This window comes from Fukomys damarensis, unplaced genomic scaffold (genome assembly GCF_012274545.1).
Source record: "Fukomys damarensis isolate Sample0158 unplaced genomic scaffold, DMR_v1.0_HiC HiC_scaffold_2, whole genome shotgun sequence".
NCBI lineage: Eukaryota > Metazoa > Chordata > Mammalia > Rodentia > Bathyergidae > Fukomys > Fukomys damarensis.
The window spans coordinates 32,811,091-32,830,740 of record NW_022900914.1 but is presented as its reverse complement, the minus strand read 5'-3'; the positions used below and the strand labels follow the sequence as shown (position 1 = coordinate 32,830,740).

At 44.1% G+C, this 19,650-nt stretch overlaps 1 protein-coding gene across 1 annotated transcript in view; it reads right to left on the bottom strand.

Moving 5' to 3' along the window:
- Eml6 (EMAP like 6) overlaps positions 1 to 19,650 on the bottom strand; it is a 251,167-nt gene that overhangs the window by 3,963 nt on the left and 227,554 nt on the right. The window contains exons 31-42 of the mRNA XM_010615906.2: positions 18,907 to 18,985; positions 16,196 to 16,325; positions 14,146 to 14,244; positions 13,541 to 13,561; positions 12,968 to 13,141; positions 9,741 to 9,949; positions 8,829 to 8,986; positions 7,589 to 7,703; positions 5,763 to 5,951; positions 3,958 to 4,130; positions 3,426 to 3,588; positions 331 to 434 (exon numbers count right to left, since the gene is read on the bottom strand). Of these exons, the coding sequence (XP_010614208.1) occupies positions 331 to 434; positions 3,426 to 3,588; positions 3,958 to 4,130; positions 5,763 to 5,951; positions 7,589 to 7,703; positions 8,829 to 8,986; positions 9,741 to 9,949; positions 12,968 to 13,141; positions 13,541 to 13,561; positions 14,146 to 14,244; positions 16,196 to 16,325; positions 18,907 to 18,985 (1,614 nt within the window). The remainder of the gene's footprint in view (positions 1 to 330; positions 435 to 3,425; positions 3,589 to 3,957; positions 4,131 to 5,762; positions 5,952 to 7,588; positions 7,704 to 8,828; positions 8,987 to 9,740; positions 9,950 to 12,967; positions 13,142 to 13,540; positions 13,562 to 14,145; positions 14,245 to 16,195; positions 16,326 to 18,906; positions 18,986 to 19,650) is intronic.

The following is a 19,650-nucleotide window of genomic DNA, read 5'->3' as shown; positions in this document are numbered from 1 at the left end:
ATTTGGCCAGGCATTGTTTCTTATCCCACTGAACAGCAGTTCTAGCATTCCCATTCCCTTCCCCTGGTATACTTGGCATGGTCAAAAGCTGGGAGATGATCTCCCTTTGAACTTGGTGGATAGGGTTGGGAACTTGCAGAAGTGATTATATTAAAAGAGAGACTTTACATTTAAAAAGCCCAGATCAGATCAAGCCTCCCATCCTCAGTCTCATCAGAAAAACAAAACAATAAAAGCTCTATTTCTGTGCTTCTTCAGCTCCTAGCCATCCCAGAGCCTGAGACAGGAGACTGCCTCTTCGTTCTTCCTCAAAATGTTTACTTCAGTCACCTTGTCCAGGAAGCCCAGGTGATCTTCTCAATGACCATGGCTTCGGTTACCTGCTTCCCCAGGGGGACCTCATGCACTTGGCGCTTATAGGCTCCTGTTGACACCTGCAAGTAGAAGGGAGCTCATGTATTAACTTTCTTTCTTGGTCCAAAAGACTTCCCTTTTAGTGTGCTATTTTCTAGAACATGTCCTTGCCTCTTTATCACTATGATTTTTCTCCAAACTCAAGCTCAGCTCCGAGATGCAAAGCCTAGGGCCAGCCCACGGCAAAATTCAGAAAGCAGGGTGTTTTTCCATCCATTTTCTATTTTCCAGTCCTAAGCCAGTACTACAAGTGTGGTTCCTGACCATCAACTGGAAACTTGTTAGGAATGCAAATTCTTGGTCCAATTCCAGATCCACCACATGAGGCACTGAGGGTGGGACCTAAAAATCTGTTTTAATAGACTCCAGGTGATTTAGATACACTGTGAATAACCAAGAACCTGGGGTTGAGAGGTAAGACAAGTTTTCTCATGGAGAGCAGCTGATTTCAGAAGTATCTAGTGACTTGTTTTTCTGTAAGTCTTCTAGAGCAACCATGACTATTTTCAGTCAGGAACATTTGCCAGCAAAAGGCCATTGACTATATCCTTAGCTCTCCATAGTACCTCTGCCCAAGCCACACTGGCTTTCCTTCTGTTTTTGGAATAAGCAGAGATCTTTTCCACCTCAAACTTTTCATGCAGATGCTGCAACATTGTTCCTGCTTCTTTTTGTTAGCTAACTCCTACACATCCTACAGTCCTCAGCTTAAATATCAGTTGCTCAGAGGAAACATCTATATTCAGTACCTCGTTAAATACTCCCCAGCACCCTGTACTTTGCCTTTCCACGCAATCACAATTTGTAATCATATATATATTTTGTAATTGTTTAATGCTTGCCTTCTCCATGAAAGAGTGAGCTCCAAGAAGAACCAAGCCCATTTTGTCCATCCAAAAACTTAGCATAGTTCTGGTTCAGTAATTATTCAGTGAATAAAGGAATGCATCCTTTCTTTCCTCACAGTGAGTATCCAACTCTAAGCTCACAAATGAACCATTTTTTGAGTGCTAGAGAAATCTGTTTCATTTTTAGTTGTCAGGCCATCTCCATACCCCTTCACAAGTTGGCCTCCCTGAGACCCAGTGATGGGCTCATAATCCAAGCCCACTGTCTGAAGTCCAGGTTCCAAGTTTGGAGAGAGCACTATAGCTGGTAAAATTTGGAAATAAAATGAAATAAGAGACACATGGCCTAATGTAGCCTGAGAAATAGAAATCAAGAAGTTTTGAAAGAAAGCTAAAGATAACTAGGCCATGTGTTTCCTTTTTTTTAAACTAAATAACTACATTTTATTTTTTTATTTGTTTTCCTCATTGAGTTTATTGGTACATTTTAGGTACACAGTACAGTTACATTCTTCATTGGAATCTTGTACCTTTACATGACAGGTCTTGGTTCTCATTTTTTCCCCTTGTCCCTGCCCTCCTTTCACCCCCTCTCTTCCCTCCCCATTTACAAACACTTTATTTCCATTTTCTCCTATTTTTTCTTTCCCTTATACTCTTTCCCCTCCCCTTCCCACTTTCCCTACACCTTTAGCCCTTTTCTTCCTATTTCACATGGTCAATTATCTCATTAGGATCTTATGTACTATTACAGTTTTTCACACCAGAGAAACTATTCAGTATTTACAGATATGTGAATTATTTATTTCACTTAGGAGTATATCCTCAATATGTAACTATTTTCCTATGAATAAAGCTAATTTCTCATTCTTTATGGCTGAGTAGTATTCCATTTTATAGAAAAACCACATCTTTATCCAGTTTCCAACTGATGGGCAAATGGGCTGTTTCCAAGTTTTAGCTATTACAAACTGTGCCACTATAAACATAGGTGTGTATATATCTCTGTGATATGATTCTTTTAATTCTTTTGGAAAGATACCCAACAGAGGGATGGCTGGGTCAAATGGAACCTCTAGCCCTAGCTCTTTGAGGTATCTCCATATTGATTTCCATAGTGGTTGCACCAGTCTGCACTCCCACCAGTAATGGAGAAGGGTTCCTTTCTCCGTGCAACCCCACCAACATTTGTTATTCATTGATTTCTTGATAGCAGCCACTCTTTGTGGGGGTGAGGTGGAATCTCAGTGTTTTCATCTGCATCTCTCGAATGACCAGTGATGTTGAACATTTTTTCATATATTTACTTGATGCTTTTACTTCTTTGTCTGAGAAATGTCTGTTCATTTCAGATGCCCATTTTTGAATTGGCTCCTTATATTTGGGTGGGGGGCTGATTATTTTGAGTTCTTTATAAATTCTACATCATAGTCCTTTGTCTGAGGAGCAGCTGGTAAAAATTTTTTTCCGACATTGTAGGTTGCCTCTTAGTTCTGTTGATGGTTTCTTTTGTAGTGCAGAAGCTTTTTAATGAGATGAGATCCCACTTGTTGATTCTTTGTGCTAGTTCCTGTGCTACTGAGGATGTGTTCATAAAGTCTTTTCCTATGCCAATGTCTTCAAGAGTTCTGCCTAACATTTTCCAGCAAGTTTAGTGTTTCTGTTTCAATATTTAGATCTTTAATCCACTTGGATTTTAATTTAGTGCATGGTGACAGATAAGGGTCTAGTTTTAATCTTTGGCAGGTTGAGATCCAGTTTTTCCAACAGTATTTATTAAAGAGGCTATCTTTCCTCCAGGGGGGATGGTCAGCTCCTTTGTCAAAGATGATGTAGCTGAGTGCATCTGGAGTTGTTTCTTTGTCTTCCAATCTGTTCCACTGATCCTCAGGTCTGTTTTTTTGCCAGTACCGTGCTGTTTTTATCACAGTGGCTTTGTAGTATAGTTTCAAATTGGGAAGTGTTATACCCGCTGCCATGTCTCTGCTGCCTAGGATGGCTTTTGCTAAGAATAACTACATTTTAAAATTTCTATTCTTTTGAGTTCTCTAAGCCCATTTTTCCACTTATAAAAAAGGCATACCGTAGAAGTAACCACTCAAGTAATATGAGACATTATTATTTTTATAGATTGCCCCTGATATAAATGAACCGCAGTCATACCTGAATGTATCTGCTATCTGCAGAAAAATCCATCTGAATGACAAAGCTTGGGATATCTTTGCAGTAGCCAATGCGGTTCAGACTTGTGCCCTGAGTGAGGTCATAGAAGTCAACTGTGTGCTCAGAAGAACCAACAGCTAAGAATCGGTTGTCTGGACTGATTCTAGAAAAAGCAATCCAAGAACAGGGTCCATGAGGAGGCAATTCAGAGCTGATCAGGCTTCCTAGGCCCAAAGATAGTGAAATCCTCCATGTGACTCATACATAGTTAGCTTCTCCTTTCATTCTGTGGAATAAAACACACTTTCTCTGTATCAAATCCCACAGAAGGAAATGGCTAGGTGCAGCCTTTTGTAAGATGACATCTAACAAGTAGTTTTATTAGACTCTTAGGGAAATTAGCAAAGAAACACGTGAGGAGTATCCTTTAACAGCTGATTGTGAAACTGACCCAAGTTCTTTATTCTACCCATGGCCCATTTGGAATGGTACCCATCTATCTCCTCCCTTCTCAGACCACCTACTTATGTACCTGATATCTTGGATGGCAGATTTTCGGTCTCGCTTTTTCCCCCAAATTTTCAAGCTATTCACCAACAAGATGACAAACTCTCCATTCTTCATGCCAATAGCCACCATCTCGCCATCAGGGCTGTAGGCTGCACACCTGGCTGCATGGCCCAGGTTCACCTTGTTTAACAGCTTCTACATTGACACAAAGACAGTCAGTCACCTAAGCCCAGGCCTCCCCAACTGATTCTAGGGAGGATCACGGCAGAGTAGTTAGGCTGCCCTTGCTGCCATGGTAGACAGCATACTTCATGCTTCTCACGTTAAAAGTGGCCAGTATTTTGTGATTGGAGAGGCTGGGGATAGCATGTTTCAGTTCTTAGTTTGACAGACTCTTTGTAAATGGGGTTAGGTATCATCGACTGCAGGTCATTCACTTATACAAATAGGCTAAAGCCAGATTTGGCCCTTGAGCCACTGCCAACCTCTTGCTTATGGGAAAGAATTTAAGCTTCAGCATCTGCTAACTTAAATTCTGAATCTGGCTCTGTCATTTAGTAGCTGGGGGTGTTCAGGTCAGTTACTTCCCATTTTCCCATTGGTAACACTAACAAAAGTATGAAGTATGTGGTATATACCAAAGTAGTACAGTGGACCCTGGAGTTATGACCAACCCAACATACAATGAGCAACCTGGGTTAAGACTGGAATTTTAGTTTTAACTTATGAACAAAGTCTTGAGTTACCACTTGAATGCTGGCTGCTTGTGCTTCCAGATGGTCTCAGATTTAACCCTTAAAGAGTTCCAGAAGGAACATACAGCATCCTTTCCTGTGTGGGGTTAACTAAGAAGTCCTAGTTTGGGCTGGGGATTTACCTCAGTGGCCCTGCTGTCTGCCTCGCAAGCACAAGACCCTGAGTTTGATCCCTGGTACCAAAAATAAATAAAAAAAAAAAAAAAAAAGAGAGACAGAGAGAAAGCCTGGGCCATTGTCTCTCTAAAGACACTGAGATCTGCCTGTATATAGGAAGAGACTTTGAAAGTTATGTAGAGGAGCCTGAGCCTTCAATTGACTAGCTTGAGTTACAACCAGCACTTGCAAACAAATTGAGTTTATAAGTCAAGAGTCCACTGTAGTAATTTGGTTAAATGATAACTATTGATTAAAAATTTAACAAGTTAGGAGTGCAGCAACCACCATTATGCTTTTGCATGTCTATTCTTTGACTCTTGCACTAAAAATATGACTAAAACATTTACTAGCCATTTTGAAATAAAATCAAGTATTTTATTAAAACTTGAGTACCTGTTTTAGACTAGATGAGGCTTGAGGCTTGATAACACTTTTTTTTTCCTCTAGGCCATTTCTTGCTATTTTAGATTTTTACCCTGGGTGAACTTTAAGATTGTCTTAACAAGCTCTAAGGGAAACCTTGAGATTTTGCTGGAAATACATTAACATGTTTGGGAATATCTGACACTTTTTTTTTTTGTGCAAGGGATTGAACTCAGGACCTTGTGCTTTCGAGGCAGGCAGCAGAACCACTGAGCTAAATCCCCAGCAACATTTGATGGTTTTAAATCGTAATTCATTTTTTAGGTTTTGTAGGTTCAATGAGATTATTTCTGTACTCTAAACTTTATGGATGAGTAAACAGCTAAAAGATAAGACTGGGTGTGAGGTGACTTCTTTTATTATTAGACTTTCTAACTTAATTGCTGACTTGTGGCTGACCTTTTCCTGGTGACAGAAGCCTACTGCTCACTGCTTCCAAGGTTGCAAGGCAACTTGTGAACCTCTAGGCCAGGCAGAGTGGGCCCCTTACCTTGTCAGCCAGGTCCCAGATCCGGGCCGTGCCATCATTGCTGGCAGAGATGAAGATGTCCTTGGAGGGGTGTGTGGCCAGGCCCCAAATCTCCCCCTCCATGTGTCCATCAATCAGGATGTTGGAAGCAGCATTTTTTTCACCAACTTCAATTATCTCTCCATCTTTGGTTCCTACTAAAATTTTTCCCTGTTGTAACCAAAATACTATTAGAAAAAGGACAACTATATGATTTACTCATATGAGATACCTATAGTCGTCAAATTAGAGAAAGAATGATGGTTACCAGGCACTGCAGGGAGGAGATACAGTTTAGTATTTAATGGGGACAGAGTTTCAGTAGATGAAATAAAGTTCTATGGATGGATGGTGGTGATGGCTATACAACAATGTGAATATACTCTATGCTTAATAATGGTTAACATGTAAGTTTCATATTATGTATATTTTGCCACAATTTAAAAAAACACCATTAGAGAAACTTGGGCAAGTGGCTTTGCTGTTTGGTATTAAAGTAGGAAGTGCTGAGAGGGGATTGGTAACTAAACCATCTATCTGTAATGATCTACACTTTCTTGCTTTGCCTTTTCTCCATTAACTGCCTTGGGTGGGAGCTAGTACAGGCTCTGCTAAAACATCCCAGGTAATGTGAAATAGGAAGAAAAGGGCTAAAGGTGTAGGGGAAGTGGGAAGGGTAGGGGAAAGGTAATAAGGGAAAAGAAAAATATGAGAAAAGGAAAAAATGGAAACAAAGTCTTTGTAAATAGGGAAGGGAGGAGGGTGTAAAGGGAGGGCAGGGGTAAGGGGAAAAAATGAGAACCAAGACCTGTCATGTAAAGGTACAAGATCCCAATGCTGAATGTAACTCTACTGTATACTTAAAAAGTGCTAATAAACTCAATAAAATCAAACAAACAAATTAAAAAAAAAAAAAAACAAACATCCAGGGACTGCAAGCTCACTATAGAGTAGAGCAGTCCATTTCTGTTCTTGGACAGCATAAGCATTAAGTTCTTCCTTTTATGGAACAAAAATCTATTTCCTGACAATTTCCAGTTTCTGGAACTACTTCTGCTTCCATCTCCCATAATTACCTTTTCAGATGACTGTCACTTAACTATTTAGAAACAGTGCTCCTGATTTCAGGGTACATGGACTCCAAAGGCAAGTTTGCCTTTCTGTATGAGAACATCTAGAAAGCAAATTCTTAGGCTGATACCAATTCAAAAATACAAACACAGGATATCAAATAGAGGTTAAAATATTTGTTTTCAAGTGCACTGAATCTCCTGGGGGTAATTTAAAGAGGAGGAGAAAAAGAAAAATACACAGCTCAAGGCCATACCCCTGAGTTTCTGATCTGACAGCCCAGTTGTTTTTAACACTCAGCCAAAATACAAGTTGAAAATCAATGGACTTCAGCCAGACTGCTGGCCCTTACTCTTCCCTACTGATATTGAATAATCTCTCAGTTTATAGGAATATCTATAATAATAGCTGACAGCTCTTGAATGACCACATAGTGTCAGGTATAATCAAGGGCACTGTCATGTGTGATGCATGCAATCCTCACAGCAGTCACACAGCTCCACACAGAAAACTGAAGAAACACACCCAGCTCCCCTGAGGAGTCACAGTTTATCCCAGTCTGTCTGACTCTGCTAAGCCACCTCCTCTACAGTGTAATTCACACCTTAGAGGCTTGGTTTAAGGCTTGCGCCAACCAGCATAGGAAAAGCGGCTGTCTGGAAGGCTCTCTGGGGCCCCACCCCACCCCCTCCCCGGCCCGGTCTGTGGGGAGCTCAAGGAGGGCTGGCTGTCCTCACTTTGCCTCGGCACACGGAGCGCACGCACTCCACCAGCTGCCCTGTCTCCAGCTGAAAGGCCCGGCAGCGCTTCATCTCCTGGTCCCACAGCTTTACAGCACCTCCTTCTTTGGTCCTAAAAAACATAAAGCACTCAGCTGTTATCCTTGTCCTAACACCCCCCGACCCTCCCTGCCCCTCTCTTCCGGTCATCAGGGTCATAGCCACCCTCCAGAATGGATGGGCCCTCAGTATGGCCCCTTCTCAGGTCCTCCTGACGAGCAGCACAACCCCTTAATCTTGCAGATTTCCTCAAACACCTTCAACTGCTACTGTCTTTGGAGGAAAGAACGTGTAATCTGGAAAGCCAGAGTCCATTTTCTTCAGGCCTCTGAGAATGCTTCTCCCATCTTCATGCTTCGTTGCTGTATCTTTCCTGCCAGCCCACTGAAACTTGTCACCCCACCCCCACCCCCAGCAGAGTGCAACCAAGGCCTTGCACATGCTACACAAGTGCTCTGCCACTGAGCTACATCCATCTCTCTCCCTTTCTCCTTTCCTTTACCTTCTTTCCTTCCCTTTTCTTTCCTTTCCCTTCCTACCTTCCTTACTTCCTTCCTTTCTCTCTTTCTTCCTTTGTACAGGGGATCAAACTCAGGATTTTGCACTTGCAAGGCAGGTGCCATGCTGCGGAGCTACATCCCCAACCCCAATAAATTCTTTTTTTTTTTGGTACTGGGGATCAAACTCCACATCTTGTGCTTGTGAGGCAGGCAGCCATACCACTGAGCTAAATCCCCGGCCCTCTATTTTTTGAGACAAGGCCTTGCTACGTTTCCCAAGCTGGTTAAGAGAACTGAACTTAGGGCCAGGGATGTAGCTCAGTGATTCCGCCTCTTGCCTCACAAGCACAAGGTCCCGAGTTCAATCCCCAAAATAAAAAAAAAAAAAGAAAAAAAAGAAAGAGGACTGAACTTATAATTCTTCTGTCTCAGCCTCCTGAGTAGTTGGGATGCCAGGCATGCACCACTGCACTCGAACACCTCTCAGGGTGTTTAAGATTACCAGCAATCACTTTTCTACTTCTCTCTTTTAAAGTTTTAGGCATATGGCCCTTGTGGACACAGGGCTGTCTGATCTCCCAAAAGTAAAAAAGGTAGGAAAATGACAATCTGCATTTTCTCCACTTAACAGATGCTTCTGTCACTTTCTTCCAAGACAGGAATGAAGGAAGAGTTGTCCTCAAGGTGCTTCCACTTACGGTCGTTCTTTGCCTCCGGTCACGATGAGCCCATCCCGAAGGGTGGTGTACATTGTAAACACAGGGCCTGTGTGAGCCTTGGCCACCAACCGGATGAGGAAGTGGTCCTTCCAGACATACACGTCTCCATTGATGGCACCCGTGAAAGTGAGGTTGTTCTGCAATCAAAGGGACATCTTCCATATGAGAAACACACTCAAGAGGGTCCCTCCCCAGCTACCTGCTCCTTTGTGAAGAGGACCAGATATACATAGATAATTTGATCCTCTGCATTGATCAAAGCAGTAGAATTTGCAGAAAAGCCACAGAAAGCATGAGACAGTCACCTAGCTTTGAACTTTACTCTCTTTAGCTGCTTTGGGCATTTTACTTCCTCACAGAGGGCAGCTCTGCACAAACAGAAGCATACCCCAGGTGACACCGGGGAAGGGGCAAGCTCCAGTGTGAAAGGGAACTTCTTGTGGCTCATGTAGAAGGTGGATAAATCCACACCTAGAGGACCAAGAGATGAAAGTTCTAAATTTTGCTCAAGGGAGGCTGAGGGACCCCATGGCCCACTTAGGGTGGGTAACTGGGTGATTTGCAGAGCAGAAGGCTGGGAAGAAATTGTTCCCAGAACCCTTGTTGGTTAGCTAAACCCAGGTCTGCAGGGTTTGCACATCAGGGTCTGCTCTGGAATCACTTGCCAGGGTAGGGGCAGGGTGGGGTTCCTCTCTCTGATTACCATTTTGACCAAAAAAATGGGGAAAATACACTCAACTTTAACATCTGTGCTAAGGGACTACTGATTGCTAAGAAACCAATAGGGGAGGTGGAAATGGTTCTATTTTGAGCTTCTTGGCCAAACTCCCACCCACATGCCCGTGCCCAGGGTTCAGGGTACCCTCTGGGGAAGCATCTGCTGGAACTCACAGCACCGAAGGCCACGGACAGCATCGTCTGCATCTTGGCGGCCTCCATGGACCCGATGACCCCTTTCTTGTAAAGCAGGGCGCTGCCTGCCAGAGTCCAGAACTTCATGTGTTTGACCCCAACGGATACAAACTGTGTGTCAGAATCAGGGCGAAATTCCACCACAAATATGCGCTCCAGGTGGCCCCCTCGACTGGCAACCTTGGCACCTGTGTGGGGCATGGTCCGGTGAGGCTGGCCCTCCCTTGCTGCGTAGGCCAGGCCGGGGTGGGTGGGCCAGGGAGCTCTTGACCCCGGGGGCTCAGGCACATGTCAGGGCGCCTTCTCACTCCCCGCGGGTGCTGTCCACAAAGAGCGAGGACGCAGTGTCTGGGCAGTGCCCAGAGAAGCAGAAGCTGCTAACAGAGTCCCACCCACCCACACAGGTGTCTGTGAACAGAAGTGGAAAAGAATGGCCCACGAGACGGGGAACTTCCCAATAAGGACAACAGCAGAACGACCAGGGTGTCCACCTCTCCCTCCCCGGATTGTCACTGGGGACTCGCCCTCCTGTCAGAATCTTTTATTTTCTTATTCTCTTCACACATGATTTCACTTCTCTGTGCCTCAGTTCCCTTATCTGTAAACTGGGGATAGTAACTGTTCCTTTTTATGGGGTGTGATCAGGATTGAAAGAATCGACACAAGCGAAGCTCTTGGTGCGGGGCTCGTACAGTGAGTTTTCCGTGTCAGTAATTATTAGCATTGTTTCCTTCAGCTCCTCTTGGTCTCTGTTCTGCATTTTAAAGCTCTATTTTTAACACTTAAAATTGTTTACTTTAAACTTCTATTTTTCTTGCAAGTTTAACTCCTCAATATTCTAGCTCCAGTTTCCTTCTCTTGCTTCCCCTCTTTTTATTATTTATGTTTTTTTTTTTTTTTTTTTTGGTTTTTTGAGACAGGGTCTCACTATGTAGCCCCGGCTGGTCTTGAACTCACAGTGATCCTCCTGCCTCAGCCTCCTGAGTGCTGAGATTACAGGCATGCACCACCATGCCCGGCTCTCTTTTTATTATTTTTGCGAATCTTTTTCATTTTACATTAAAAAAATTTTTTTTACAATGGCTCCCTAGTAGAGTGATGCTGATGAGTTTTTAACCCTTTCCAGGGGAAGCTGGGTGACCTCCCTGGTCACCTCTCCTAGCTGTATGTCTCTCTCTGCAGCTGGAACTTTCATTTACTGTAACGATACCTCACCACCTCCAGCAGGGATGGCGAACCTTTTAGGGCTTTCAGTGATAGCAAGCAGCCTGCTGCAGCACGTGTGCCATAGGTTCCCTACCACTGACCTATAGCTAAAGGTTTTAAAACCCATGGTCTCCAAGGGTCCCACAAACACAGTTAAAAGACAAACAGACCAGAGAAAGCATTTGCAACTCTTATGAGAGTCAAAGGATTAATATCGGTAATTCATAAAGAAGAAATAATAAGCAAAACATCCTCCTGTGCCACATAGAAGGATTTCACGTGAATTACAGAAAAAGGAATGCAAGTGGCCAGTGAAGAGATGGAAAAAAGGATTGATATCACTACATAAAGGAAATGCAAAATAACCATCAGATGCATGTTTTTGTTAGGTCATTATTTGTTTTTGCCTTGCTTTAATCTCAGGGATATTTCCAATTATGGAGACACCTGTCCCTCTTTTTGCATTTGCTTCTAGTCTGCTCAGAACAAATTATACAGACATATGTAGAATCTGACAACACACATTTTATGTAATAAGTTCACTTTAAATTCCACTTTATAACTCCCCACACATGCGCATGCATTTCCTAAAATGATCCTTTAACAAGGAATATATTAGCATGGTCTGTGAGGATAACAAAAAAGTACATAAACCTCCTCAAATAAACATTATTTATCTATATGCTGGACTTCAAGTTAAGAAAGGCCACTATAAAGAAGGGAGAAGAGAGGTCACGTTCACAGTCAACTGGAAGGAGGTTGTGGCTTGCACTGACCTGCTAGATGTTACCATGGGTGCAGAAGCCTTCTGTACAGGCTGGTTCCAACAGAAACAGTAGGAGAACATACCAAAGAGCAGACTTCTCTTTTTCCTGGGAGCTTTTTTAAAGGTCTGACTGGTATCAAGACATTTCCAGTCCTTCTAACTCTAGGATGCACTGAGTCTCTAAGTTAACATGTTGGATTTTTCATCTGAGCTGAGTCTAACTCATTCGCAGGTCATGTGACATTACCAGGAACAGAGTCAGCATCCCAGAGTGACAGATTATAGGGCTACTTCGGGGAAAAGATACTGATGAAAAAAATGAGGAAGTGCAGTCTTCTAGAAATACTATGGATCTAGCTCCCTCCAGATGGAATATAATACCTCTCATCCATAGCACCAATAAACCACCCACCTCTTTCTCTAATCGGGGCTCAGGAAGGTTTGGCACTTTCCTCCTGTACCTTTGTGCAGCTCCTCCGTGACCCCTCCATGGGAAGATGAGGTAATAAAGGGACTTGAGAGCCCTGCACTGGAGAAGTGCCACCTCTGTTTCCCTGCTCAGCGTGTCCCAGATACCACTGCAGACAAACCTCATTAATGGCCTCACTAATTGGATCTGCTTTTGCCAAAGCAGCACCAACCTGAGGATATACTCGGAAAATTGCACATCTTTAACTGTATGACCACCATAAATTTAGTAGCAGCTGGAGAGAGAGATAGTGTGTGTGTGTATGTGTGTGTGCATGCATGCACGCGAACATGGTATTGGAGGATAAGAAAGAAATCCATTAATATAAACTTCAAGATGAATCCCCATTTCAAAAAGTTAAAAATATAGACTATTTTAAAAATTAAAAATTTGCTTCCGAGATCACAGCGTTAGTCATCCCAGTTTCTACAATGCAGCAACCGAGGTGGGAAGCCTGGAGCAGCGCCCAGGGGCCAACTTTGGGCAGGAAAGTAGTGAAGAAGAAATGGGGAGGACGCAGCCTCTGCCCGAGGAGGGGAGAGCTGCCAACGCCAACACCTTCCCAAAGTGCTCAAAGACCCTGTAGTAAGCAAGCATCCCGGACTCCCTGGCCAGCCTGGAGGTAGCGGTGGTGGGCGCTCCGCAGTGGCATGTAAGGAGCAGCTTCTCGTCTGCTAGACTTTGCAGTGAGGCACATCTGGCTTCCAGCTTAAGCCCTGCCACTGACAGGCCCCCTGGAGGGAAGAGAAGCCCAGCATGGGTTACCTTCCTGCCATCGCCAGACGGTGACGGTGTGCTCAGGGTCCACTCCCACGGACACCAGGAGCTTTCCGGTGGCACTGAAGTTGATGTAATTCACCCCCTTGGAGTGGAAGCTCCGAAGCATGGAGAGGGTGTGCTTGGTCATGGCGTCCCATACGTGGATTGAAGGTGTTGTTCCTGGGTGTGGGACAATTTGACAGTGAACAGCGTAACACAGCAACGCCTGAGGTCATGTTAAACTCTTCCTCAGACAAGTTTCAGGGGCATTACAGTTACCAGGCTTAAGGGACTTAGAGTCTGACCTAACCAGAGAAAGACAATGGAAAACTTGTTTTGAAGGCAAGTTTGTTGAAGGCAGAGACCTATGGACATTTATGTCCAACGCGTGCACACACACACACACACACACACACACACACACACACACACACACAATTAGGGAGGATCTTATACAAAGCAAACTGGTGAGGTCAATTGTTTGTATCTGCAACTCAGCCAGATACAATCAGCAAACATGATACACTGACATGATTTTGCCGTGCAGATTTAAACTACTCACAGATGGAACAGCCTTACCTGGGGTTTCCATGGTATCACCTGCATGGGGTGGGCAATGGCAATGAAGAAGCGTCAAGGGAAAACAACAGCTAAAATAAGTCACGTTTCTCATAGTAAAGCACTCAACACCAGCATCAGAAAGTTCCAAATTAAATTTAAAAATGGACATGGGTTCAATGAAAACAAGCAGGAAGATACTTTTGTAAAGGCTACCCTTGAAATGGCAAAGTAAAAACAAAACAAACGAACAAACAGTTTTCACAAATGTGAATCAGTTCACATTTGTTATTGGCAGTTTCCTAGTATACAGAAGAGCCAGGCACACATACTGTGATCTACTCCTGCCAAGCACTATCGCCAGCCTTGGGCCTCTCTGGGTCTGAAAAATTATCCTCACAATTCCACAGGGATGAAGACCAACCATTTATCAGGTTCTTGCCTGCCTTTATGGTTTCTTAGAATCACCAATCACTGGATGTGTCAATTTATGTGACACAGATACATTTAAAACTCAAAAAATCAATAGCAACATCAGTAAGAATGGATGAATGTCAGCAAACACCCCTTGTTCTAATAATTGCTAGAAAGTATTATCCCTGCTCAACTGCTGCAAGTCCCCCTACCTATCTGGCTGGTGGCCACCACATTTCTGTATTTGGGGTGCTGGTTCACTGTGAGGCAAAGGATGTCATCTGTGTGCTCCAGGTAGAAGCTCTGGCTGCCTAGGAGAGAGATCACAGGAAGGTGAATAGCAGAAACTAAACACCTTCCAAGGCAACCCCAAAGCCGACGTGGACTCTTTGGAGATTCCTTGTCAAAGCGGGAGCTTAAAAGCCCCCAGATTCTCACTTTCAGAATCAGCACTGGGAAATTGGAGATCTTTTCTAAAAATTCACATTTTTTTTAATAGGTCCAGGAGAAGACCTGTTGTCTATCACCGAAAACCCTCAAATTCCACCCCAATCTTTCTCAACGCCATACGTGGGTCTGGAGAACAAAACAAGTACAAAAGCTTCTAGAGTCTGAAATGATGAAGTTCAAGGTTTCCTCCTCCCCAGTGAACAGAACTGATGGCTTCTCAGTGTCTACTTCTGCTCAAGGCAGTGGAGTGGGCTCTGGAGGTAATGTTCTACTGAGCAAAATGGCACTATTTATCATAAAGGGAAGTCTGCGTGTTATGGGTTAGATCTAAACTGTCCCCCAAAAGTCTCATGTTGAGAGGCAGGGATTTTGGAAGTTTACTGGATCGTGGGGGTGCTATCTTCATCAGTAGATTAATTTAACTGATGAGTTCACAGCTGCGTGTGCTGTTATGAGATGAGCCCTGGTCAGAAGAGGCCCATCACTGGAGGGTGTGACCTAGAAAGGTATTTTCTTGTCCCCAGCTCCTGCTGCTCCTGCTGCTCCTGTTGCTCCTGCTGCTCCTGCTGCTCCTGCTGATGATCACCTCTCTTCTCCTCCACTCTTTCTGACCACCACGATATGAGAAGAGTTCCTATGCCAGGCCTCTCCACCATGCTGTTTTTGCCTTAGAACCTGTGAAGTATGGACTAAGCCCACTGAAACTGTGAGCCAAAATAAAATTCTTCTCCTTTAAGTTTCAGGTGTTGGGTATTTTGTCCCAGTGACAGGAAAGTGACTAATAAATATACCATGGGGTGAGAAATACCTAGGGAATCCCTTTTAATCACTTCTATTCAACAAGGACCAATCCACTTCGCTACCTGGGTGGTACAGGTCATGGCTTTATCCCCAAAGCTCTAATTCAACATATGTCAAACAAAGTGGAAAAAAGGGTAAGAAATATTTTATCATCTATTGTAGCAAATGAGTTTGCTGATTTCCAAAGTGACCACTGTAAGACCACTCAAATGCCAAGAACAGAGAGGTGATGACATGCAAGATGGTGTTGATGTACAATACTATGTAGCCAGAAAATTGAAATATGTATTAAATATTTCAAAGTCTTCTTCCCCAATAGAGATACAAATCAACATATGCTTAATGATCTCACTGTCACATCTATGCATGACAGCTACACAGAACTGAAAAGGAATATAAAAATTGAAAAAAAGGTTTTGGGGTATGAACCAATCAGACAAAATGCTATCATATTTAAGTCTGGTGGTAAAGATATGGATGTCTGTTGGCTTTTGGATGTTTATTTTTGTTTGAAACATTTCTATCTATTTTTTAATTGGAGCTGTCATGCTGTTAACACTCTGGGGTATCTCTGTTTATTGTTTATTATCATTCTCACTGTAAATATGACTCAAGAGTCAAAACAAATAAAACTTCAAAGGTCTAAGCTAAAAAAAAAAAGTGGTCACTAATTATAAACTAATGAGAAAAATTTGCCCTCCACTTTTCTCTTGGTTTTGGTTTCTGAGGAGTCTCTGTTCCCACGTCTTGTTCTCAATGCTGAAGGATCTCATGCTAACATGGACCATGCCACTCAAGGGCCTAGCCAACATCAGGATGGGCTCCGGCCAGAACAGAAGAGGGCACTGACTCCTGGAGCTGACGCTGACTGTTTCCGGGACTAACCAATACCAGCCTGGACATGAGAGGAGTGGCTCTAAAGGGAAGGAGAATGCGTTAGCTCTGGGGCATCTGAAGAGTGGGAAAACATACGACAGGGTGTTCAGAAGGCAGCTCTTCCCCACCAGCTACCTGTGGAGAGGTTCTGAACAATGCCAGCTGCTGCTGTGTGGAAGATGATGTCAGCACCGTCATTAAGGTAATGCAGGTTGTTGCGGCAATCGAATCCTCTGTAGCCAAACACATGGTCCAGAGCCAGCTCCTATGTTCACACACAGATTAAAACTGCCCTCAGAGGAAGTAAGAGCAAAAGGATAAACCCATGATATATGAACAGCCACAGATGTCATGGAAAGAGTAAGGATGGAGAGGCCACCATTCACTGAAATGCTTTGCTTCTTGACTTGCTGAGGATAAAACACAACCCTTTCTTTGGTTTTCTGAAACGTTAGGAGTAACAGGCTACCCTGTTACTACACAGAAGTATAGTGACTTTTAAGCCAGATTTACTTCTTGCTTCCTTTAGGTGAGCCAAGCTCTACTGATCTGATGCCCTATAAAGGTTGCCTAGAGGTTTCGTGCCTGTGTCTTGGCAGGCATTAAGGTGAGCTGAACAGTGGCTCAGGGATTTGCTGTGGTAGACTCCCATCAATGAAGCTGAGACTGCAGAGCAGAATACTGGGCATTTGCCATTCTCATTCTGTTGGCTGGTACTTGTCCTACAAAGTTTCTGCACATTTGCCTTTTCCCCCAGCAACGAGGTGCTATTCTGGATTCAGTCTTTCTCTTCTTCCTATCTTGTCATCTATGACGGAACAGCAGCTGATTCAGATCAGCTCTTACTTCTGTCCAACACATATGCACCAAGCAGCTCTCCCATGTCTGACACTCTGCTTGTTGGTAGGACATAAGGTCAACAGGATGTGGGTCTCTCTTCTCCAGTTTCCCTGATTCTGGCCTTTCTTCTCTTCAAAGCTTACCAGTTGAAAACATCAGATTAATTCTCTTAAATACCATGACACCTGTTTACTCAAAGCACTCACTGCCTTTTGCTGCTTCTGGGATAAAGCCCAAACTCCTAAGTCTGTGTAGTGAGCCTCTTTCCACCTCTGACTCTCTCACACCTTGGGCAAAGTGACTCATCTACTTTGTCCACATATCACAAGATTTCATATCTTTATGATTTTCCTTTTAAAAAATATCTCTCAGCTGGCACCTGCTTATAATTCCAATAATCTGGGAGATTGAGGCAGGAGGACCACAAATTCAAGCTCAGCCTGGACAATTTAGCAATTTATCAAGATTCTGTCTCAAAAAAAAAAATGTTTTAATCATTGGGGATGTAGCCCAGTGTGCAGCCCCTGGGTTTAATCCCAATACAGCCAAAAACCCAAAACAAATAAAAATATCTCTCATCTGGAAAGCCCTCCTCCTTTCAGCTGAGTCTCTACCTATCCTTCAGACTCCTCTTAAGGTGCTCCCCAGAAGCTGTGTGCTTCATATATGACTCTGCTCCTGGATCAAGTGGACAGCTGACCCAGGAACTCGGAACTGGGGCATTGGTAGGCTGAACTGTTTAATTTGCTGAGGAGATATAAACCCAGGTGCTGGGAAGCACCTACAGCGAACCATGTGCAGGCACAAGAGTTCAAGAAGTCTTCAGGAAGAAGAATGTATCAGACATACACAAGGCAGAATAGAGATGTTACCTCAGCTTTTCAGCCCCTGGATGCTGTCTTTCCTGATGCTTAGCTGCATTTCCTTACTGGTGTGGTGTTCCTTGATAAATCTCAAAAATGTCCTCTTTGCAATTAAAAAAAACACCTAAAACCAGGTTTTCTGGTATCACTGAGTTTACAGTCTAGAAGGGAAGATAAATTCAAGAGAATACAGGCACTAGAAATGTGATGAGGGCTGTGGGGGAGTGGGGGGTTAGGGTGAGGGGCATCAGGGAAGATCACATGGAGAAGACGCTAAAGGCAGGTGTGGGTGTAAGGAGCAGAAACAGGGGCTTTCTACACAGAAGGAATCAAAACACTGGGACCTGACAGTCCAAGGCAAAGTCAAGAGCACTAAGTTTAGGGTTGGAGATTTGAGTTGCAGTGGAGAATCATAGGCAATGAGCTGGGAAAGTGGCTCTGGGTAAGGTTCTAAAACCACGGATTTGAATACCACTGGCAGAGTGGGAATCACCTGGCTCCTTAAAGTGGGGTTAACTATGAAAGATTTCTATTTTAAAGCATGAACTATGGGTTGGCTGATCTCTCTGTGTACATAGTTTTACTAGAGCTCATCTTTAAATCTCAAAGACCAAGTCCAAATCCTCTCCCAGGGTGGCGGTCTTATGCACTGGACATGGCAACTCCCTTAACTTCTCTGCCCATGGTGTCCTACCTACCCTCACCTGGAAGAGGCTTATACAAAACACTGCATGTGAAGTATGCAAAGTGTCACCTGGAAAGGGCTCATGTGCCATCAGAGACCATGAATACATGCTCGTTTCCCCCACCTCTTCCTTCTTGTCTATGAAAGGGATGCGGAGGGCCTTTCAGGGGAGGCCTACAGGGGAGGGAGACAGGCTTGAGGAAAGTGGGACGTTTGAGCGTTAGTTTTCATAGACCTGATGGCAGGGATTAAGACAGGAGGATGAACTCAGTGGATGAGTCCAGTCCCAGGGGTTGGGGACACAGTGCTACAAAGAAGGCAGAGGTGGCTAAAGGGAGCCAACAGATCCACCTGAGTCCTCACGATGGGATCTGTGGGACAGGCAGATGGAGATGTCTGCCCAGGCAGCCTTAGAACAACAACATTAGCTTAAAACCACAACAGTTTAATCTCCTCACCTCAACCAGTTTCTTTTTTTTGGCGATGTTGTTCTTCTGGAGTTTCTCCGGCTGAGGAGCTGCTCGGCTAACAGGTGGTCTGGAACAGAGAGAAGCCAGAGAGGAAGCACAGCATGGCACAAGAGGCTTCCAGCTGCTTGCCTGGCAGCCAGCTGAGGCCAAGGCCAGCCTTCTCACCCTCCTCCCTACCGGAGGACCCTCAACCCTGTGCTGCTCTGTCTTGCCCTTCTCCCTCTACCACCCTAGGAAAGGTAAGTTCTAACAAGAGCGGTCCCCTCTGCCTGGGCCTAGGTTCACAGTGCTGAGGTGCGCCTAAGGTTAACAGCATGACCTGGGACAGGAGGAGCTTCTGACCTGGGGGCTTGGTTTATAACTAAAGAGGAACTTACACATGGGACTGAGAGGCCACACTCCCTGAACACACTGGCTACTTTTCAGACAGGGATATGCCAGTGTCGTTCAGAATTTGGTAGTCAAAGATTGGGGATGTCCCGTGACTTATGAGCCAGGCTTTGGAACAGGCTCGACAGATGGGAAGCAGAGGGATGAAAAGATGTATGGTTCTTCCATTGTCTTATACCTCAGGGTTATAGTCTACATTCTGCTGCTACCACCCACCAAAGACTGCTTCTCCTTTCTCAGTATTGGGGACGGGGACCTACAAATTCAGCTAACAGCTTTTATAAGGAGGAAGTCCTAATAGACTCCTGTATGAATCGGCCACTGCTTGGTGGCATTAGGCTC